Below are 24,818 nucleotides of genomic sequence, written 5' to 3'. Positions count from 1 at the left end.
TGATTGGAAGTTATATTTATCCTTTTCATTACCTCAATAAACAATTTGTGAATTGCAAAGAGTGGAGTTGAACTCACTCCTGATTCCCACCTCAAGTTCTGAACCAATATTTTTGCCACTGGACCACAGCAATAACTAGGAGAAGAATCAGAAGTCAGATTTATTCTCCGACTTTCTTAGCCTTACTATACTATGTCGATTTTTTAAAGAAAAAAGCCTTACTATATACAGACGCTCCCCTACTTACGAACATTTTAACTTACGAACAACGCTACATACGAACATGTCTGCAAATTGCGTTTATGTCGAAAAATGTTCGTAAGTTCAATTTTGTATTTTTTTCCGAGTAGTGCTTCTTTCCGCCGCTAATACCGAGAGCTCAGCTCACCCAGCATCTACCTTCTTCTGTCCAATTCGTTGCAATGCGGAAGTGCGTGAACGTATCTCCAGTGCGCAAAGAACCTTTTTCATTTGTATCATTAAATATCTCGTGCAACCATTATTGAATATGGTTGGTAAAAAGCGAAAGGCTTCTATTGAGGGAGGTGCAAGGAAGAGGCAAGCCATTTCATTTGAAACGAGTGGCAATAATAACGAAGCTTGATGCGCGTGAGAGTGGTGAGCGTTGCACGGGCATACAACTTGAATCGTTCGACCGTCGGTAGCATTTATAAACAGAAAGATCGAGCAGCAGGACCCAAATATTGAACGTTGCACAAAGTTTGCAAATCAATTGAATGATGCCATACAGTGCTACAGCATCATTTATGATGAAAAAAAGAAGAAAACTGTGCAATCGTCATTAGGTCGCTTCTTTTGGCCAGTTTCTAATACATAAATCTCTCTCTCTCTCTCTACAGTACTGTACATATTCTCTCCATTTTATTAAATGTTTTTTTTTCAGTACAAACCAATGCGTGTTACTTATACAAGCCTTAAATATACAAATGCACTTATATAAACCTTCAATATACTTATATCGGCCTTAAACATAAATTATAATACAAAATATAGCACTGAATCAACTTACAAACAAATTCAACTTATGAACAATCGCTCGGAACCAATTGCGTTCGTAAGTAGGGGAGCGTCTGTACTTGTATAATGACAATAAAAGAATTCAATACAGTATTTATCATAATAGGCCAAAGTATTTTGTGGAAAAACAAAACATCTATGGAAGAATGTATTAACTAACTACATTATGTCAAATAATAGATTTTTAAATTCACAACCACTAGATGGCAATAACCCGTCTTTTGTATGTCTATAAATAAATAATAAATGAAAGAGCGTGTGTTTTATGCGGTTTCCACATTGCACAAGGGGTGTGGTTTCTGCGGCGAATGCACTTATTCAAAGAAGAGTTTAAGAGACAAACACTTCTCACCACTCTAGTCTTTCTGTCTAAAAAGTGTTTACAATGGACAGTGACTTTGACAAGCTGGACGCGGCTGGATTCTTGGAAATCTGGCAGCACTTTGATGCAGATGGTGAGGCTTTTATAATGGCATATAGTTTCATTTTCAGACTGCTGTTAAGGGGGTTATTACTATTTCTATATCATTTTACATTTAACAACTAATATATTGGTAATAGGGTGTATTTTGCATATAAAAAATGTTTTATATTATTTTTATGTTATTGTCATAGAGATGCAAAGAGGTCGAATGAAGAAGATGCTTTGACTTTGGGGTATTATATCAAAATAAAGCAACTTTCCCCCCTGTTTTTTAATAGACAATGGCTATATTGAAGGCAAAGAGCTGGATGCGTTTTTCCATCACATGACGACAATACTGGGGCCACAGGTACGTAAGTAGTACTACTTGTCAGTACGAACTCATCTGGTTTGCTTGTAATGAGCAGACTCATTTCCAACCCCTAAAATGTAATCATATCACTCATTTGATGTACTGTACTGAAAACAAATGTGCAGTGCAAGACTGGATTGGCTCCAGCACACCCCACGACCCTATATGAGGATAAAGCGGTTCAGAAAATGGAGATGAGAGAGAGAATAGGAAGTTTTGCAATTGGAACGTTATAGTGTTATTTTTGTGGAGTGATGCAGATTTACAATTGCACTTGTCCGATCATGATGCTCTATGCGGCCATGTTTGAATTTTAAATGGAATTGTATTAAACATCAGATCGCATGTTTCGAGTCTTGCTTGCTCACAGGAATAAGTGCCTTCTATTTACTTTTCTTCATTCATCCAATATTTTTGTTAACCTCTTATCCTAGCAAAGGTTGCGGGGGGTGCTGGAGCCTATCCCAGCTAACTATGGGCCCCAGGCAGGGAACGCCCTGAATTAGTGGCCAGCCATTCACGTTCACACTCACAACTAGTGGCAATTTATAGTGTTCAATCAGCCTATCCTGTATGTTTTTGGGATGTGGGAGGAAACCATAGTCCCCAGAGAACATCCACGGAAGCCTGGGAAGAACATGCAAACTCCACAAGGTCCAAATTTGGGATCAAACCACCAATCTCAGAACTGTAAGGCCGCCGTGCTAAACACTGGTCCATCGGGTCACTTCTTTTTAGTTTATTTTTTATCATTTTTATGGCCGCTGATAAGAATGTCACATTATTCGTTCATTCATTTTCCATACCGCCCACCCTTGAAAGGGTTGCGGGGGTTACTGGAGCCTAACCCAGCTGTCTTCGGGAGAAAGGCAGACTACACCCTAGATTGGTCGCCAGTCAATCGTAGGGCAAAAATGTCAGATTATCTCATCACTTTTTCTTCGCTTTATCCTCATTAGGATCACGGGGGGTGCTGAAGCCTATCCCAGCTGATTCCGGGCCAGTGGCGGTGGACACCCTGAATCGGTGGCCAGCCGTTCGCAGGGCACAAGGAGACGGACAGCCATGCACACTCACACCCATTGCTAGGGACAATTTAGAGCAGGGGTCTCGAACTCAATTTACCTGGGGGCCGCTAGAGGCCGAGTCTGGGTGAGACTGGGCCGCATCAGGATTTCCACAAGAAAAGCACTGATAAAACTTTCCAACGTTATCAAATATCTTTATTTTTTAACAAAAAATAATGAATTAAATAAATTAACTTAAAGATGAATAAAAAATAAATCAATCAGTAATATAAAACCAAATAATACTAATGAGCATACAGTAGATATACACCGGCTGGCTAAGTAGAGAAAATGAATTATTTTTATTCCGTTTCAAATGTCTGTATTAACAGCTCTTTAACCTTTAACTTTCTGAACTTGAATGGAACATTGAACATGAAATATTCTGAACACGGCTTCTTTTGCCTACTCCTTGCTGCTAGAGACCTGGCAGCGCTTCTTCTCACATAGTCACATTTGGCTTGAGGGAGGAAGCAGTGGAGACCCTCAGTAGAGCTTGAAGATGCTCATCAGTAAGTCTGGACCTGTACTTGGACTTATTGAAGTTCAAGGTGGAGAAGAGCTTCTCACACAAGTATGTGCTCCCAAAAAGGCACATGGTCCGCTTGAACCTTCGGGAAAGTTCAGGGAAGCTGGGGGTCAACTCTCTCAAAAATTGCCCAAGCTTGTCTGCTTCTCCACTCACCTCCCTGAACTTGGCTTTGAGTGCAGAGTTGCACTGCAGGTCAATGAGCTCCATTTGAAGCTCAGGAGGGGCATCTTGCACATCAAAGGAGAAGGGGTCCGCAAAAATTTGAAATGTGGCTTTGTGTGTCTTGAAGTCTGCAAATCTGTGATCAAATTCCTCCTGTAGCTTCGAAATGGCCTCAACATACTTCTCACCACTGAATGGTGTGCCTGCATCCACGAGAGCCTTGCATGCTGGGAAATGGCAAAGGTTTGTCTGAGAGAGCTGGGCTTTCCATAACACAAGTTTAGTGCAGAATGCTCTCACGTTGTCATAGGCAGCACTGACAAGTTGCCCCTGGCCTTGTAGCTTCTTGTTCAGTACATTAAGCTCATGTGTGATATCAACAAGAAAAGCCAAGTCCATGAGCCATTTGGGATCACTTAGCACAGGATCAATCAACTCACAAACGGCGTAGCTAGCTTTGACTGCTGCATTACTGTCTTTGGTAGCCTTCTTGAAGAGATCCTGTTGCCTCAGAAGACGTGTTTTAAGACTGGCAACCTGGTTGGCTCTCTAATCTCCCTGGTATTTTTCGTACTCCTCAGCATGTCTCATAGTACAATTACGTTTCAAATTGTATTCCTTGTGCACCGCAACTTTTTCAGTGTAAATGAGACACGTCGGGGTGCCCCTGTGTTCAACAAAGAAATATTGCACTCCCCACTTTTCTTGAAACTGTCTGTGCTCATCACCGACCTTTCTCTTCACGGCAGGCTTTGAAAGAGACATCTCTGGGGCTCCGTAATATGTTTTTCCACTTGGAATGAGTCTCGGGTTGATCTTTCACATTCAGTCGCGCGGGTTTGTGGCGCATGTGCACTTTCGCTCTCCGTTTCAATCGCGGAGATGGCTACAGACACTGACCCAGGCTGGATCACGGATCATAGCGCCTCATTCAGTTCTATGCTGAGAGCAGCGGAGGAGTGTGCGCGCCGAGCGGAGTGATCGGCCTCACGGCTTCTCCTCCGCCCAGCTGATTGGAGGAATGAATGAGTGAGTGAGCGAGGCACTGGACAGCCCGGCCGATGTCCCGCCCTCCAGAGCCGTATACCTCACCGTGATTGGTTCATTCAGCTCCGAACCAAAGTTCCCTCTAATTTTTTGTTGGTCTGAGCAGAAAGACAACCTCCCTGAGCGCACTGAGTACCAGTGTGAGCGACATCATCGGTACTCGGATGATTCGCCTAAAGACGTTTCGCCGACGGACGTTTGACAGACGGGCAGGTCGCCGAATGGACGTTCCTCCGAACGTTCATTCGGCCGAACGGAGGTTTCACCGAAACGGGATTCGAACGCTCGCCCCGCCGGATCGTGTGTGTACAAGTTTTTCAACCTCGGCCCGCGGGCCATATACGGCCCGTTAGGATTTTTAATCCGGCCCGCCGCCGGTGTTGTCCAAATTATAGTAAAAATCAATGTTCGTCTACCATCAATGGCAGTCCGGGAATAAGCACTCTTGGGCAGGCAGATGTAGCAGAACCGAGCCGTAAAATGACAGCAATCGGGTCAAATCCATCCTAAAACAGCATTTAATGATTAAATACAAATACTGGATGATATCGCGATGGAGGCAAAAAAACGTCTATAGACGTCCATTCGCCAAACGGCTCAAAATGCTCTCAAATTCGGTCAAATCCAGCTGAAAACAGCGTTTAATGATTAAATACAAATACTAGTATTTGTATTTAATCATTAAACTAACAAATACTAGTACGACCTGTCCGTCTGTCAAACGTCCGTCGGCGAAACGTCTTTAGGCAAATCAGCCGGTCACGACATCATCATTGCTCGCTATCGGCACACCAGTATCACACCTGCCACAAGCAGGTGCATGTCAATGTTCCCTCTAATTTTTCATGTAAAACATGCTGTAAAACAAGAAAAACATGAGTGGACAGAGCTACTGCCACTGGCTGCCACTTAAACGGCGCCATCATGGGGAAAGGGGTAAAAAAAAAAAAAAATGAAAAAAAAAAAATGAAAAAAAAAAAAATGAAAAAAAAAAAAATCGATCTTTCATATTAAGACGGGGGCCGCAAATTATCGTCCCGCGGGCCGCAGTTGGCCCGCGGGCCGCAAGTTTGAGACCCCTGATTTAGAGTGTCCAATCAGCCTACCATGCATGTTTTTGGAATGTGGGAGGAAACCCACACAGGCCCGTGGAGAAAAATTAGGATAAAGCGTTTCAGATAATGACATGAGATGAGATTATATAAATCGCATCTGAATATCAGTCGCAGGCTCAGCCAAAATTTGGGGGGAAAGTTGGAAGCACTTGGAATAATCAAAACCAACATGCTTGTTAAATTTAAAAAATTAAAACGTGTCAATCTAAATGGAAAATTGTATGTACTATATACTGGCTGGCCACCAATCCAGGGTGTCACCTTCCTGGTGCACATAGTTAGTTGGGATAGGCTCCAGCACCCCCCAAAACCCTTGTGAGGATAAGCATTTCAGAAAACGAATGAATGAATATCCTTGTATAGGGCCTAGAAAATAATCAATTTTCAGAAGCAGATATATTGTGTAATGGGCATTAGGGCATATATGAACATTTCTCAAACGTGCTAATGGTATTTAAATAATTAAAATTTGGATGTGCAAGCTTGCAGGTCCACCATATCCCATATATAATACGTACATCCAGTTTAATGAAGGAAAATGTTTGCTTGAGAACTGCAAATGGTTCCTGACATATTAGAATTACCCTGAAGACAAACAATGGCCTTTCTTTAATGGATGTGGCGCCAGTGTACTTCTTTACAGTCTGTGTGTTCTCACTTAAATGTCATGCTTCTCGGTGTACATCCACGTTTCTACAGTTAAATGGTTTAGTTGTTTGCATCATTTTTCATATTCATATGACTGCTAATGTATATCCTTGCAGGACAAAGTGACTGAAGAGCGAGTACAAAGGCTGAAGCAGAGGTTCATGTCTGCCTACGATGTCTCTGCTGATGGCAAACTGCAGATCCAAGAGGTACTTCTTTATCATCAAATCATCACCACCCCATTTTTACTGTGCAAAAACTATGGCTATACCAAATTTGTATTTTGTTTCAACTGCTGTTTAACACCAATATGTGATGAGTTCTTGCTTTGGTGTTGTGTATATTTGCACTACTCAGTAATTTAATGCTTCATATTTGAAAGGAAAAAAAAGTGAGTTTCTTTCCTGCATATTAAGGTAAAAACTAACAAAATGACCTTTTTTGTCAGACCAATTCAACATTACAAGCTTTGTCTGACTATAGTCAACCCCAGCATTTATCTTCTACTAATGCATTTTCTCCCATCTTTTATCTAATTCCTGTTTCCATAACAAAGACAGACTTCATGCTATTTATTCTGCTCTGCAGGCTTTCAAATCGGGATCTCAGTGATTGATACTGATGCCTGGTCAAGTACTGTTCGCGTAGCAGTTGATTTAATGTCCACTTTATTTAAAGTCACATTTGAAGATGACAATGTCTACCAATGCTATTCATTAGGTCTGAGTTGCAGAACCAGTCAAGCAAGAGTTTTTTTTTTTCTGTTGCATCTGAAGCATGCTATATATTCCCTGAAAATAACTAGTTTTACTTGATTTTAGTCTTGGATGGTCACTCCTGACCTAATCATTTATGGACATGCTGACCCACCTGTACAACATATTGAGATATATTTGTTACACTAAATTGGATTAATCCAATTTCCTTAGTTTATACAGGCTTGTTAGGTTCATCCAATTGTAGGTTCCTTAGGTTTTTCCAATTCAGCTTTCAATAAAAAAGGCATCTGTAGTCACATCACATTTAATTCTTGCAAGAGAGAATACATCCGGCAGCTCGCCCCACCCAAGATTATTCTAAAGAACGGCATTATGTCCTGCCCATTTAAGGCTTCAAATCAAAACAATTACAAGGTTATTGATTCCATTTGCGTAAGCAAGAAACAAAACAATTCCATTTGCGTAAGCAAGAAACAAAACAATTCCATAATCAAGCAACCCAAGCGTCAACCTAGCGTCACAAATTAAAACAATATGCTTGATAGTCATCCGCTGACCCAACAACAATTTAAGCGTCCTTCACCGATCTTCATTGTGAACTCGCATCTGGGGAAGGGGTCGACGCGTATCTTCCAGTAATCAGTCCTCGGAGCAAGAACTCAGTGGATTGTTTTATGTCCTTTCGAACTTGTATCTCTCGCTGTCCTGGAGAGCGACCTTGGCGCAAGCGTTTGCTTCACATATTAATTCAACTCTAACATAAAGGCGATCAAACACATATATATATTGTTTAATATAGTTACACATTTAGGATGAGCAAATATATTGATTAATATAGTAAGCATGTATATTATAAGGCTCTATATTCATTGCAAACACATTTATAATAATGATTACCCCAACATTCCCCCCTATATTATAAATTTGCACATGATCCCCTTAATAAAACTTCCTTTCAGCTTTATTCCATTAATTCTAAATGAACATATAGTAACATCCCAGAATTAACCCAACATTCCCCCCTTTTTTATTATATGTTCGTTTTTTATTTTATGGCAAATCCAAGAAGAGAGGGATATCTCCGTTGGCTGTTTTAATTTTACCCGCTTAGGCCCTACTCGTTCGGCAGGTCTGAAAGCAGAAAACAAAATCATTTTCGCCATATTTTTCATCCTCGAAATTACCATGCTCTTGAAATTCACTGCTTCCCTCAGTATGTCTCATCAACAGAGGATATAATTCATGCAATTTAGAATTTGTAGGGGCAATCGCAGTGGTTATAAGTCGGCTCATCAAAGATCTTAAGCAGGGAATAATACAACACCCACATAATGTCAAAATCGTAGCAAAAAGGGCTACGGAAAATGCAACAAATTTGGGCCAAAATCCAAAGGACATGCCACCAGCTTTCAAGGGCGGATTCTCTGACTCCAGAATGCTCCTTCATATTGCGGTTGAGGGTCTGCAGGCCACTAATGGCCTGGGTGAGGGACCCACCGGGTGACGTGTTGTTCGGTATGAAGGTGCAACATTGATCTCCAAACATTGCACACACGCCCCCTTGCTCCGCAAGCAGCATATCATCTGCTATGCGATCCTGGAACGCCATAAGACTGGTGGCTGCCAATTGTTCCTTTATCGCCACAAATCCCTGTTCAGTATAGTTTCCAAGTTTTTTTGACATTGTAATGCAGGTAATTTATCCAATCAACATTTTGTTTGGAGTAATTAAAAGAAAAAAATATACTCCCAACCTGCTGCGATCTGATTAGCCAACTTATACTCATCATCAATGTATGTCGGATCACCCTCTCTCCATGCGACGCCGTCGCGAGGGGCCCGCCATCATACCGGATTTCCAATTGTATCTCTACTGTAGATGGAAAAACAGACACTGGTAATAGCAGTGAGACCAAGGCACAAAGTCCTGCTGTCATTTTGGCAGGAGTCGTATAATTTGTTTTGACCCCACCACCACCATAGGTCAGAACGTGGTACCAGGGTGTAGTCGGTTTTAGGACGTGGGCACACCACGTCTCATTTATCGCCTCCAGCTTCAGACCATGCCCTGTAAGGTTTTAAGCAGGTAAAATGATTTAAAAGCGACATGTGTTGAAAAGTTCTTGTAACTGGGTAGACATTATTCCATTTCTCACAATTGGGGCTTACATTTTCATTTGTCATTATCCATTACACAATCAGGAGTAATTTGCGCGGGTACTACTCGTAAGAGAGGGCGGGGCCCCATACATGTTATGCAGGTTTGATTTATAGTAATAGCTGCATTTTCCATCAACAATAACCAATTTTTCTTACCGCCTCCCGTTTTGGGAACTCCCCGTTGCAGAAATGAATTCTCTGGTCATTTCAGATTTTAATTTTACTAGGGCGAATCCGGGTGTTTCCATCTCTGACGATTTTCTCCACCTGCCCATGGACTTAGGAAAAACGTCAGACAAGGATCCACAAGTTAATTTGTCCCCCACCGTATGGTTTAATTTTATCGAAGGCCTGATGGTTTTTTCGCACGGGTGTGTCATCCAAGCTTGCCAATCTAGACCAGTTTCTGCAACAAGGTTTCCCCAATCTGTTTTAGGACTGTTATGTACCACACATATTCTATAAAATCCATGTGTATCCTTTGAAATGGATATGTAGTTTTTGTAGCTTGACATAAGGGGGAATCGCCCGTGTTTTGGCCATATATCTGCATATAGATTGAATATATATAACCTCCCTTTTTTGAGGCATGAAATTTACCATGACTCAAAATGGCAGCCCTCCCAGATAAGTCTTTTGTTTTTGTTTAGTCCCCCAGGTTCCCAAAATTTCGCATTGCAGATATCAAAAAATTTCATTTGGCGAAATTCTTTTCTTTTTGTTTCTGTCCTACTCTGCCACCACCGTCCTTGAAAGGCTTATCAGCGATTTCAGAAATATTCCACCTTGATATTAAAATATTGATATATCTTGGTGGCTAGCCAATTGAAACACAAAAGACAGACACTCATCCACGCTCGCACTCATAATCAAGGAATTTGCTTTGAGTGCTCCCCCAATCATCCACAATTTTGGTTTGTTGGAGTACAACTGGAGTACCCAGAGAAAACCTACGAATTCTTGAGGACACCAGGAATACTCCACACTCCGGAAGGTCTGGATCCACTCCGCATTAGTAGATCCTCCAACCGCAAAATTGATGCTTGAAGAAACTAGATAATTAATGTATTAGATCCACATGCCACATATCTCATTGTTCTGCATTAAGTTACCCCCCTTTCAATGTTATCGAATTTTGCCCATTCTAGTCAACCCATCTACTTAAAGCATTTCTCCAAGGTTGATATTTTATAATTTGGAGATGTTATTTTTAAAACATAGACATTATTTCATCACTTGTTTCACACCATGAAAGGCCCCACCTGAATCTAGATTTTATTTTATTTTATTTTTTATTTTTATTTTTATTTTTTTTTTGTAGATATTCCCCTATATCTAAGCTTGTTATTGCCAATCGTTATCACCGTAACATTCAGGTGTATTAACCCCATAATTGCAATGCAGTAAGTTTTGGCTAAATTCTTAATTTGTATGCCCCTAAAGCAATAGACAGTAATAACGCCCCAATAGTCATCAATATGCCCTATACCAAAGCATACGCCCCCTTCAGGTCAAACAAGGAAAGTCTTTTGTGCACCTAAAGACGCTCCATGTTTCTTCTAGGGAAACTATGCCTATCCTTAACCAATTATCCCATCTACCCCAGCCAGGTTCAATTTACCTAATAATTTGGACGAATGCCACGAAATTTCTCATGCCATTTCTGCATTGTTAAATTCATGTCTGATCTCTTTAACAACCAAATAACTCTTAATACCTAAAAAATAATTTGTAAATCACCCCATACTATGTTTACTTAAGATAAGAGCTATTTTTTATAGCTCTCCGTTACCACAAGGAAAATCTACAATAATTAAATTAGAGAAATCAACCTTTTACTAGGCATTTCCTAATTACAATTTTTTTCAATGCTTAATAAAGGACCCACAAATTGTAACCAATATGCCATAATATTGTAAAAAACAAAAAAAAACAAAATTCCATTCATTTTTCTTTAAACCAGCCAATCACCTATATTGAAGTATTTTGAACAAACCAACCATTCAAAAACTGTAATAATATCGTTTTATCCTCCAAAACTAGCTCTCTTCAATCAAGAGCCCTTTGAACTTCACAAGACAAAAAATAAAATAATAATAATAGTATTTATTCCCAATTCCAAAGCTTTTACCAAATCAATCTTTGCCAAACAGATTTTCTATCACCTCGAAAGACATTTCTGATTAAATCCCAAAAATGAATGCGAAGATCATCGCGGAACCCTGCATCCCTTGTAGACCATGTTTTGTTCTTATTCTGAAATGTTTAAACGGAAGCGCGCCCTTCCCCGCTGACTGTGACCTTCACGCTCGCTGCAGAAGCAGCTTATCAATGTTGACATTCCTAAGTGCTCTCTTTTTATTTCTGAGCTGCGCGCATACTGAATGCCTAACACCGTCAAATCAGCCGCTACGCGGTCCACATGTTTTTTTGCATTCAAATCAGCAGCAAAGACAGCCGCGCTCCCCTGCAGCCAAAGCATTATTTGACCAGTTTAGAGTATGACAAAAAACGCAGGTTTGGCAACCCCGCTAAACATTTAATTGGTCGTTTTGTATTTCTTTTAGACTGTTAACCAAAACATTCCCGTTGACAGGATAAAACCAAGATAATCCGCAATAAGCCATTTCATTCCATTAAATTGACATTACATTTAGGTACTATTAACAAAGTATGCCTAGGACTTGGAAATAACCATTTTAATTGCCATTTTACAACTTTCAGCATCACACAAAAAAAATTCCAATTGAATTCATTCACAAAGAATGTGATCTCTGGTTTAAAATTAACTCAACATCCTCATGTTCAAAATCCCCATTCAAATCATTTTGAGCAGGCCTGCCTTGTTTTTAGAGACTTTTTGTCCAGGCAATCACGCACATAGTATTTTTGAAAACCCGATTTACTTGTTTTTTTTCCAACTTCTTGGCTTACATTCCTATCCTCCCCCGTCAGCCGAGTAGCCCGCGCTATCTTTTATTTTTTATTTCACACAACGGACCCGTTTTATCACTCCTTTTTTTTCTGTGGAACAAGCCGCCTCGCTTGTATCTCCCTTCACATATTATATAGATTACTTCTATGCTTAGTGCCTATTTTATCCTGCAGGTTTTAATATTTCATGCATATTTAAGCTGGCCAGCAAACCCATATTTGTTTATCCATAAATTTAGGTGTTTAACCCTTGTAGCGCTTTGATTTTCAACAAATTTCAATCTCTACACGGCAGACGATTTTTTTTTCTCCAGTTTAAGTTGCTTTTCAAGTATTATACTGCACTACTGTGCATGGAGAATTAGGAAGGAAGTGAGCTTTTCAGACCAAGAGCTTCTGCATCCTCTCTGATAGGCAACATGTTAAGAGTGTGCATTTGGCACCCATGTTGGTGCATTGCGTTTCTTCAGAGTGGAAAGCTAGTAGCCCTATTTCATTAAGATTGATACCAGCAACCAAGGTTTAATCTACTAATGGACATACAGTAATGTTATTAAAGGAGAGACAGGAGGAGTGAGAGAAGGTTGAGTCGGTCAGAGCACAGATTTCCATTCCCCCGGGTAAATTCAATAATTATTTCCATAGGAACGTCGGAGCCTATTTGTGCATCATCTCATGTTTACCTTGTTGGAACAGCATCACAAGAAATTATTTAAATTAATTTAAAAAAAAAGAAAACAATTGAAAAATTGTACCCACCTAAGGAAGGTCCTATTGAGTTGTCTGCTTTTATTTGATAGTTGGCTCACATGATCCTACCTGAGGAGGAGAACTTCCTGTTAATCTTCCGCAGAGAAGCGACCCTTGACAATAGCGTCGACTTCATGCAGGTGAAACCGCTCATACTCATACTCATATAATACTACATAGAAGTTACAAACTGTAGATGAATCAGTTTTCCATTTATCATCTGTACTGCTTATATACTCATGTGTGTCACTGGGGTGCTGGAGCCTTTCCCAACTGACTATAGCCAGGAGTTAATATGCACCCTGAACTGGTTGCCAACCAAGCCAATCGCAGAATAAATGTCCTACTATATAGTTTCTTCTTGAATAATTTCCATCCAATAGGGCACCTACTTAGGTCGTAACATTCGGACTTTAAGCTGAAACCGCAAATTTTTCAAGAAAACTGCAATTGTTCATTTCCAGGCTCCAGTGGACTATGAACCACAGGTGTCCACATTGTCTTATGCGTTATTTTAACTAAAAGCCAAGCACCTCAGTAGCATGTAAAATTCCATAAATACAGTAAAGTAGACTGGACTAAAAGTCACACTGGACTATAAGCCACAGGGTTGAAAGCAGGTGGAAAAAGTAGCATCTTAAATTTAAAAAATGACCGTGGGTTAGATCAGATGATTGGCGCAAATTTCTGAAAAGCACTGACAAATTACGGGATGTACAACACTTAGTTAAGCTTTTGTGTTTCCTTGGCAACTGTAATATTTAAGGCATTTTTAGTTAGTTTAAAGCTATTTCTTGAACAATCGCTTTAAAAATAGTAACATGTTCTTCCTTGGTTGAGTATAAACGACCAAATGATTCACCGTCTCCAAATTAAGACAGCCAGACCGACAGATTCCAATGAATTCCAATAAATTATGGAATGATTATAGGCTATTTACTTGATTTTTTAAAACTTATGTATGCCACCATTTTTAAGATAATGATCATTTACAGTTATGGTCTATCGTAACAATTGCCCTGTTGTCATCCTCTCTAATAAATCCTGTTCAACTGATGTGATGACGTCCCGGCCTACATAGATCTGGAGGAAATACGACGTGGACTGCAGCGGATACATTTCAGCTCAGGAGCTGAAGGTAACACATAAATGCTTGCATAAAAGGCAGAAGCAAGAAAAAACTGCTTCAGCCGCTATTTCTGGTCCTTCCACTTTAATATGTTTATAGGTTGTGAAGCAAAGAAAAGTTTATTTAGAATATTATCTCACTTTTACATAGAAATGGGAATTCTAAAAACAATCTATGTAGTCTATAAACTTTCTTTATAAAAATATAATTTAAAAAAATCTCTCTTTTTTGCCTCAATTGTGTGAAATATTCTTGATTAGCTATCTGGGATTTTGAAGCCTATTTTATTTTTTCAGGCTTTCCTGAAGGACCTGTTCAAGCAGCATGGTAGGAATGTGTCACCTGACAAGCTGGAGGAGTACACCGACACAATGGTATGAATCCCGCCTCTCAAAAAAACCAATTATTCCAGTTCAGCCTTAACGGACAAAATAACTTGATTACCACATCACAAAATGAAACATTTTCAAATCTTTGTGCGGCCAGATGAAAATCTTTGACAAGAACAAGGATGGCCGGTTGGATCTGAACGACCTGGCCAGGTATCTTACTTTTTTTTTTTTCAACTGATGACTCATGTCAGTGTTTTGCTGCCATAGAAACCTGCTCACAATTTTGTAGCACATAATCCTTTGGGAGAAGGTTGCATTGCATTGCTTTTTCAAATACCACAATGAAAATTACAGTATATTTCAACATTATACATTTGTACTACATTGATTTCGCTGATTGATTTAATACAAATGCCAAAATACAAACAAAAGATTCTCAAAAGTTTTTCAACCTGCAAAGTCAAGACCCTAATAACAGGTGTGATAACAATATTTCCCTCAAATAGGATTTTGGCTTTAGAAGAGAATTTCTTGCTTCAGTTTCAATTGGACGTAAGTGTCACACTTTGCATGTCAAAACATTAAATTCCTCACTTGTTACTTTTTGAACCATTCTAATCATGTGTGTCTGTGTATGTAGGCCGGCAGTAAAGTTGAAAGGAAGCGTGATTTTGAGAAGATTTTCGATCATTATGACATTGTAAGTATGATTCTCTGCAAATCTCAGAGTGCCAATGCCTTTTCATGCCCGAATTGTATTGATTTCTTTTTTTAATAACCCTTACAGGGTTCTCCTTGAATTCAATGAGTGCCTTGTAAGGGTTATTAAACCACTAGGTTAACTACAGATACGGTTTTAAGTGTCAACTTTTAACTATAGCTGGGACTTCAGTGACCACTATCCCTGAAAAGGTTTAAATTTATCCTAAAGTGCTTCCTGGTGTCTTGGGCAATCGCTTGAAGGATTGCATATATCTTGTAGAATGACTTTTGATTGATACATCAATTCGTCATTACTTATTCATGTGTTCCATTTAAAAAATAAGAGATACATTCTACTGGGCGGCCCGGTGGAGTGAGTTGTTAGCGTCTCGGCCTCACAGCTCAAGGGTTCTGGGATCAAATCCAGGTCACGTCCACCTGTGTGGACTTTGCTTGTTCTCCCCAGGCCTGCGTGGGTTTCCTCCAGGTACTCCGGCTTCCTCCCACCCACATTCCAAAAACATGCATGTTAGGCTAATAAGACACTCTAAATCGCTCCTAGGTATGGGTGTGAGTGTGCATGTTTGTCCGTCTCCTTGTGCCCTGCCATCGGCTGGCCACCAATTCAGGGTGTCCCCCGCTTCTGGCCCGGAGTCAGCTGGGATAGGCTCCAGCACCCCCGCGAACTTAATGAGAATAAAGTGGTTCAGAAAATGATTTGAGATGAGATACATTCTAAGTGATGACACTTATTAATTAGGGGGCTAAGTGTTGTAGCAAAAGCTCTTAAATGAAGTAAAAAGCCTATTCGGTTGCCATTCCAATCTTTGTCGTAACAGGGCACTGATTCATTTATGGAGTAAAATAAGAATTAATTAATGGTGAGGATTGCAGTTAAACTTGGAAGTTCAACTTCCAAGTTATTCCAAGACAGATGGCCTTGTGACATATGAAAAGATTTGTAATACCTTGTTAAGTTTGTCGGCAATTTGGACCCTAATGCAGGAAAGTAGGCGGGCACGGGAAGGGTGCACTAACTTAACCTTTAATAACATAAATGTGTTCTCAAAAAGTTTAACCTTAAATAAGAAAACCAGGGAAGAGTGACAATGTACAGATAACACAAAAAACAACCTTACCAGGGCACTGGACGTTAACAAGCAGGACCGTGAACAGGCATGAAGAGGACTGGATGGACAAAGCAGAAGAGACAATCCAATAAGGGGCTGACAAACATTCAGGGTTTGAATAGTCAGATGGGGGTTGACAAGACAATCAGAAACACCTGGTGACAGAGAGAGGCAGCAAGCAAGAGAGACATCAGGTGAAATCAATGGGTAATCACAAGGACGAGTCACAAACGGGAAAAAGCCAAGACTACAAAACCCAAACTAAACCCCCTAAAACTAACAACTACATACCTGTCAACCTCTGCCGATAACTGCCCTTATAAATGATTATGATTCCCCTTACAAACCCCCCAAAAACCTTACAAACACCGTACGACTCGTACGGGCAGTTATCGGCAGAGGTTGACAGGTATGCAACTAATATACCTTGGAAATGTAAAAAGCAGAACCAAAAGATGTTTCAATCAGTCAATTAAATATTCATTCATTCATTCATTTTCTCAACCGCTTTATCCTCTTGGGCAAGGGTGTCAAACTCGGGTTGGTTCGCGGGCCGCTTTAACGTCAACTTGATTTCACGTGGGCCGGAGTATTTTAGATATAATATTTAGATTTTTTTATAAATGGATTAAAAGAACTGGATTAAAAGCCCTGAATATTCAGTTTTTTATAGATCTAAAACAATGTTTATTTTAGCTTTTTTATATATATTTTTAGATTTTACAAAATTATTTTTGAACTAAAAACACAGAAAATAAAAATATTAAAACATTACAATTATTGATTTAAAAGGGGGGAAATCAGGAAATTTAATATACATCTATACTCTTCATTTTAATTTGATCCTAAAACAGAAAGTCGGCACTCATGATTTGCTTTCCCGGGCCACACAAAATGATGCAGCGGGACGGATTTGGCCCCCGGGCCGCCACTATGACACATGTGCTCTAGGGTCACGGGGGGTGCTGAGCTTATCCCAGCTGACTTCAGGCCAGGGGTGGGGGACACCCTGAATCGGTGACCAGGAGTCAGACAACCATTCACGCTCACACCCATATGTAAGGGTAATTTAGAGTGACCAATCAGACTACCATGCATGTGTTTGGAATGTGGGAGGAAACCGGAGTACCCAGAGGAAACCCACGCAGCCCCAGCGAGAACATGCAAACTCCACACAGGTGGACCGACCTGGGTTTGAACCCAGAACCCCAGAGCTGTGAGGCGGACGCACTAAACACTCGAGCCGACGGGCCGCAGTCAATAAAATATATTCAAATTATTTGAACATCTTGAAAGCCAGTTTCTAAATATCTGATGTATACTGTGTACTAAAGCCTTGTTCCATTTTTAGAGCAAAACTGGAGCATTGGAGGGTGCCGAGGTAGATGGCTTTGTCAAAGACATGATGGAATTGGTCAGGGTAAGAAAGCATCAGATCACATAAGAGCAGCCACACCTCTTCTCATCTCATAATATAAATAAAATTAGTAATGAAAAACAATACATGAACAGTATCAATATTATATACCACTATTAACTGAATTAATTTATGTGTAAGTGGGTTGTTCCATTTATTTTGTTGGCAAGGTACATTAGATAACTATTTTTTTTTGTAAATTTTATGTTCTTGCAATTTTCACTTCATCACTTGGAATCAATATGAGTGAAATTAAGCAGATTGCTGCGTGAAACGTACGTACATATAACTACCCATAACCACCCACTCTATTTAATGAACCACCCTTCTTTCAAAGCAGATCAAACAATACTTCTCGGCCCTGAAACTTACATAGTAGTTTAATTTTTTACAATGAGACTTCAAAAAAATTCTGGTGAGTTTTAATTTTAATGATCAATTCTGTCATATTGTCTCGCTTGAGAAATTTAAAGATTCCGAAATGAATAAAATAAGGGTAGTTTAGCCATTTAAACTGTGCTGGTTAAAAGGGAAACAAAAATATTATATGTAAATGACCTTTACCCACGTATGTCCATAAATATCTAAGTGTTATCAGTAATGTTCTTTCTTTAAGGTTAATGATGGACACGGAAAGTCTCAATTTCAACTGAAATTCATGCAAAGAATAAAGCAAGGTTTCCATGACTACACTGGAGCGGCAAGCAACTTATCCTTAATTTGACATAATTAAAGCTATGGTAACAAGTTAGCCGGTGATCACGACGTCACATATTTAATTACAAGATATACATGTCATTTCTAATCAGTTTGAAATGTGATAAATGGAAAACTAGGACTCACACATAAATGTTAGTAATAATTTTCAGTCTACCTTGTCAGTGTGCAGGGTTTGATCCCTATAATATTTTAGTGTGAATATGAGCATTTGCTTCCATTTCTAGACTACTTTGCTCCATAAAATAAAGATATTGTCTAACACATTAAAACAAGTTTTCAACCCATTTAAGAATTATAAATTTTACTACTTGTCATATGTTGGCCCCCAAATAAATGGCACAACCCAATTATATTACATTAACATTGGTATAATTATTTTTTTTCCTCCTTTGTGTGTGTGCATCTATGCATATATGTATATACATTTATGCGCTTATTTATTTATTAACCTATTTATATAGTTATTTATGTCTAAAATGTATTTTCCTGTGTCTGTATTCTCACCCTCTTGCTATTGTGATAGTGAAATTTCCCGAATTCGGGATGAATAAAGTTATGTAATCTAATCTAATCTAATTTTCCGTGGTCCTCAGCCCAACCTGACGGGTCCCGAGCTAGACAAGCTGCGAGCAGTTTTGCTGCGTCACTGTGATGTCAACAAGGACGGAAAGATTCAAAAGAACGAGCTCTCGCTGTGTCTGGGTGTGAAACACACACCATAGCTACATGAATATATTCTAATATACTTGAACCAGAGAGTGATGATGTGCGATCTTGACATTATAACTTTATGGAGTATGTTTGACTTATCTATTGATAAATTGATCACAGTATAATAAAAAGTGTTCTGCATGATCATCATGGCTAAATTATATGATGTAAAGTGAATTCTTGTGGTATTTGCGAATATAGAATAATGAGACGATACAAATGATAGTGATGAAATAATTGTCGGATTCAATGGTTGCTATCACCATAGTGACAAGCTTGTGTAGCTTTTTGATTTATGTTGGTGTTATTGTCATTTCATTGAATTATTGTAACAAATTAAAGCCATAAATTATTAATAATGTGTGTTGTGATCTGCTCAAAGAGGTAGACTTGATGGTTAGTAAATAAAATAATGAAATGCCTATATATATATACATATATATATAAACATATACATATATATATATACATATACATATATATATATATACATATATATAAACATATACATATATACATGTATATACATATACATATGTATATACATATATATACACATATACATATATATACACACATATATATATATTTTATATATATTATATATACATACATATACACATATTTTATATATAAAATATTCTTAGTTTTAACACTCCTCTCTTTAGCATCCCTACCAAAAGTGAAGTGAGAGCCAGTAGTGAGGAAATTATATTGTTTAGGTGTCCTCCTTTGACTGTCACCTAACATTCTCCGATTCACAGAACAATGGCACTAACAAACAGGAAAGCATATCTATTAGAAAATGTTTTCTTAGTCTGCCATGTAGAGCATAGGTCTTATCATTTCATCCTGCTCTGAGCTCATGCTTGCTGATTACAACTGGCCCACAAGCTTGTTTGTCCAGACCTGCTGTGGTCACTTAAAATGAAGGTAATGGAGTGTACGTAAAACCTTGAGTGCCCTGATTTTCCCTAGAGAATTACATTTATGATGTGTGGGTGTTTTTTGTTTTTAAAGAATAATTTTCCTGGGATATAATACAGAAGGGAGCAAAAGCTTGGTCAACGTGCTAAAGATTTATATTAACATGCATGTATGTGGAAAATTTCCAGAAATCCAAATGTACATTACCTTATGTCAAAAAAATAAATTTATCTTAATCTTGTTTACAAAAGTTTGGCCCCCCAGCAAATTTAGCCTTTTTTTTCGTAAGCAATTTTGGTAACCAGCCAAGAGTCTTTCAATTCTTGTCTGTGGTATTCTCATCCTGTTCTTTGTGATTTATGTACTGTCTGTCACACACTGCTCATTAAAGGTTTATCCGTGGCTTTTTGATTAGTATGTTTTGATCAGGCACTTGAAAAGGGCATGGCAAACGTTCACTTTCCATCACTTAGTGTAAACCACTGTAGAATTTGTGGTGTTTAGGATCAATATCCTTTTGTAGAAGCAAACCTCTCAGCTTTTTCACAGATGTGATCAAGTTAGCATCAACAATTTGCAGCCTTTTTTTAATAAATTCCTTATTCCCTGTACTTATGCAATGTTCCCTGTTCCACATCCTGCAAAATATCCCTAGGCATGATTTATCCACCCTCATGCTCAAGAGTTGGACAAACTTTCTTTTAATTCAATTATGTGCTCTTTCTTTTCTTAAAAATTCAGCGGGATTGTGTGTATCCTTTTTTTGTAAACTTCAAACGCTGATTTTTTTGTGGTGAAGTTTTTTTTTTTATTCGAGGGAGAACATATTTGTACAGGCAAAATGGCATTGTCAAGTGAAAAGGGTTTTCTATCTTTTCATAACCTTCTCCTTTTTCAGTTTAAATATCTTAAACAACTGCTGTTGAATCCACGGTGCTACTTGTTTAAAACTTTGAGTTTGACATCACCTCGTCTGTTGGACGACAGTTATGTACAAACTGAGTCTGTTAAGGTCTCAGTTATCCAAAGGTGCAGTACAGGGTGCCCAAACTTTAGCAAACATTATAATTGTGTTTGTTTATTTCTTTTATTTTGTTATTTTGAAGGTGTGAATGATGGGTGAGAGTCTAACATTTTTCTGAAATTGTAATAATACCTCTAAATTATACCTTTGTGAGATTATTCCATCTTCATTTGCTTTCTTTTATGCACTCTACTTAAAGAAAATACACCTTTTTCTTGATCTACCACAATAGGGTATTTTTTAGACAATTGCACGGCTATGCAGAGAGTGTAACAACCAAAAGCCATAATTTTTTGGGTATAATGATTGCCAGTGTGTGCATGTACAGTAGTGAGTGTGCATGCGTACGTAAGGGAGCTGAGCAGCTGTAGAACAGCTGCTCCAGAACAAACACATATCCCTTTGGAGAGCTACAATTTCTACTGGATCCTAATCCTCACTCTGCACATGCTGTTCAACACTTAATTGATTCCTAAGAAACCCCTAATGAATACGGAATGAACGCTAAGCTTTGGCAATACTCAGGAAGACAGTGCTTGTTGTTCTTTTGAAACAACAGTGCTACTGTTGAATTATAATATAGGATCGCATTGTCCATTTTCAATAGATTTAAACTTCATGTAAACTGAAATATAATTGCTTGATGTGAATTTAATTACACTATATGAAGCCTTGTTGGCCTCATTTTTAAATGCACTTTGTCATAGCATTGTCTATATCACAGGTGTCAAAGTGGCGGCCCGGGGGCCAAATCTGGCCCGCCGCATCATTTTGTGCGGCCCGAGAAAGTAAATCATGAGTGCCGACTTTCTGTTTTAGGATCAAATTAAAATGAAGAGTATAGATATATATATTAAATTTCCGGATTTCCCCCTTTTAAATCAATAATTGTAATTTTTGAATCTATTTTTCAGTGTTTTTAGTTCAAAAATCATTTTGTAAAATCTCAAAATATATTTAAAAAAAAAGCTAAAATAAACATTGTTTTAGATCTATAAAAAAACTGAATATTCAGGTATTTTAATCCAGTTCTTTTAATCTATTTATAAAAAAAAAAATCAAAATATTATATCTAAAATGGTCCGGCCCACGCGAAATCGAGTTGACGTTAATGCAGCCCGCGAACCAACCCGAGTCTGACACCCTTGGTCTATATATCATAGTTTGTGAGGCAAAGTTATTGTCTTCAAGGTAAATCTGCTCAAATTACCACGATACGTATTTAAGGTTATATCGCCCAGCCCTACTGCAAACTATGAGCTCCACCTGTAAACCCCATGTTTCAAAGTTGTACTTTGTTTATTTATATCAGGGGTAGGGAACCTATGGCTCGGGAGCCACATGTAGCTCTTTTGATGGGTGCATATGGCTCTGAGCTAAAATATGGAAACCGGTGGTGAGAGCGCTGAGTCCCGAACGCACCAATAGGAACGTCACGTCGGCACTGTAGCATTGATTTTTTTTCATTAGAGTCTTCTGCATCCATTCTCTCATTGATACTCATTGATTTTCATTGATATTCATTGATTAGCAACAGCGTAACAATGTTATCAAAATAATTCAGAGAATTTATGTACTTTAAAAGGAGTAAAATGACTAAAAAAATCGCATTTTCATGTATTTTGACTTTTAAATTGTGAGTATGGCTCTCAAGGAATAATATTTGAAAATATGAATTGTTTTTGGCTCTCTCTTTCAAAAAGGTCCCCGAACCCTGATCTATATATTTCTCAACAGAGGCCTCTTTTAAAATTTGACTTTTGTCAAATTTGCTTTGCCCAAAAAATGATAGAGTAAAAAAAATGAATGACTGCGTTGAAATTTATTTGGAAGTGGTCAATTTAAGATCATTAAACATTATCACTTGGCTTATGTGCTTTTTGAAATAAACTCATATATGTGTTGACATTTATACCTAGATAAACGTCTCTCACGAGTTAGTCCCTCTTCTGAAAGATTGGAGCCTTGTTTTTTATGATGTGATGAATTATTTCAGGTTTTCAAAATGGCCACATTGATGCAGCAATCTATCTAAATTTCACTAGATCATCATGTAAATGAAAAATAAGAAATTTCTGATGGCTCAAAGGATTTGTAACATTTTACAATATAATCATCAATTGTCAGAATGTATATGATTCACATTTAAATACATGTAAAAACTTGGCATAGCTATAATTCATAGTTTCATAGCTCGATTGAGATTAAATTGCCTTGAATTAAATGATTCACTGGACTCACTTCATAATATATTAGAAAGTGCTGCTCTCTAGTGGCAAATTTAATAAAATGCAAACGTTTCTCTTGACAACACAAGAGAATATCCATTGACAAGTATAATTCCAAATTATGTTGCAAATACAATTAAACCTGTTCATAATCTGAGTTGTAGTACATAATGTATAGTTATAATAAGGTTTAATTCAGCCTTAACAATACTGGGAATACTAACAACATTTTAAAATTAACACCATTGTTTTAAAAGCATTTTTGGATAGTAGCTAAACACGAGTAGCCAATATAGACTACCATGTTTTACAATTAACAATACTTTTAATTTGGAAAAAAATAAACAATAAAAAAATAACAGATAATTATTCAAACTATAAAATAAAAAGTTGAACTAATGTAATAATAATGTATTACAGACCCAATGCTCCAATTAAGATAATACATATAAAAGACATTAAAAAACGTGTAAAAGAACATATTTTAGGAAACTTTGATTCATTAATAAAAATAATTCAAACTTCTATTATATGCATTACTAAAATAACTTGCCATTATAAATACAATTAAAATATATATATATATATATATACACAAATAAATAAATACATATATATACACCCATATATATATATATAAATAGTGTATATATATATAATTTATTTTATTTTTTAATTGTTTTTTTATTGTATTTATAATGGCAAGTTATTTTAGTAATGCAAATTAATAGAAGTTTGAATACACCAGTAAATGTAATATATATATACATATATATATTATATATATTTATATATATATATATATAGATACATATATATATAAAAATATATATATATATATATATATATATATATATATATATATAGATACATATATATATATATATATATAAAAAATATATATATATAATTTATTTTATTTTTTAATTGTTTTTTTTATTGTATTTATAATGGCAAGTTATTTTAGTAATGCAAATTAATAGAAGTTTGAATACACCAGTAAATGTTCACCACAGGACCCCACAGAGTCCATAAAGGCCATGGTGCCGTGGAGCCTTTTATAAACACCACTCATCTCCCCTGAATTCTTTCCTTGTATGTTTTCTTGTCTTTTACTTAGTTTTTATGTCTTTTCCTGCAAAGGTTGCTGGTTGAGTAAACAAAAAATAGGACAGATGCAGTAAATTGTAACCCTTAAATGTCTGGCTGTGACGCATGCGTTTCTGCGTCTCTCCTAGGTGAAACCCAACATAGACGCCTTCGAAATGCCAGAGGCCGAGACGCTGTTCGGGGGAACCTGCGAGCAGCGTCATAAAGATAACTGACAATGTATGAAGATGCCAGGTTACCTGGGTTACATGTGAGCACTGCCATCATGAGCAAGCAACAGGTCAGTGAAAAGGAAATACTTGCGAGTCAAGACTAGAATTCATCACAGAGGAGTGTTTTTCTGCCCCCATGTTCCTCTTGACACCTGGGAATTTTTCTAGAAGTCCTATTAGCCGAAAATTCCACGTGATGCTTGGAGATTGAAGAATACTACCTCCTCT

At 37.8% G+C, this 24,818-nt stretch overlaps 2 protein-coding genes and 1 long non-coding RNA gene across 3 annotated transcripts in view; 1 reads left to right on the top strand and 2 right to left on the bottom strand.

Annotated features, from left to right (window-relative positions):
* The first annotated feature begins 1,330 nt into the window (after positions 1-1,330).
* On the top strand, positions 1,331-19,453 carry LOC144073112 (secretagogin-like). Its single transcript, XM_077598684.1, has 11 exons — positions 1,331-1,493; positions 1,741-1,811; positions 6,502-6,594; positions 12,999-13,088; positions 14,030-14,086; positions 14,374-14,451; positions 14,564-14,619; positions 14,916-14,961; positions 15,050-15,109; positions 17,593-17,661; positions 18,972-19,453. The coding sequence occupies exons 1-11, from the start codon at positions 1,424-1,426 to the stop codon at positions 19,098-19,100; spliced, it is 819 nt and encodes a 272-aa protein (XP_077454810.1). The 5' UTR covers positions 1,331-1,423; the 3' UTR covers positions 19,101-19,453.
* Positions 3,159-4,826, bottom strand: LOC144073405 (general transcription factor II-I repeat domain-containing protein 2A-like). The gene is made up of 2 exons (XM_077599182.1): positions 3,567-4,826; positions 3,159-3,492 (listed from the first exon to the last, which is right to left on the bottom strand). Exons 1-2 carry the CDS (start codon positions 3,972-3,974, stop codon positions 3,448-3,450), a joined length of 453 nt encoding a protein of 150 aa, XP_077455308.1. The 5' UTR covers positions 3,975-4,826; the 3' UTR covers positions 3,159-3,447.
* LOC144073113 (uncharacterized) overlaps positions 12,499-24,818 on the bottom strand; it is a 26,581-nt gene continuing 14,261 nt past the window's right edge. The window contains exons 3-4 of the long non-coding RNA XR_013300017.1: positions 12,958-13,017; positions 12,499-12,881 (exon numbers count right to left, since the gene is read on the bottom strand). This is a non-coding gene — a long non-coding RNA (uncharacterized LOC144073113). The remainder of the gene's footprint in view (positions 12,882-12,957; positions 13,018-24,818) is intronic.

Source organism: Stigmatopora argus, chromosome 4 (genome assembly GCF_051989625.1).
Source record: "Stigmatopora argus isolate UIUO_Sarg chromosome 4, RoL_Sarg_1.0, whole genome shotgun sequence".
Taxonomy (NCBI): domain Eukaryota; kingdom Metazoa; phylum Chordata; class Actinopteri; order Syngnathiformes; family Syngnathidae; genus Stigmatopora; species Stigmatopora argus.
This window is presented reverse-complemented; position numbering and strand designations above follow the sequence as displayed.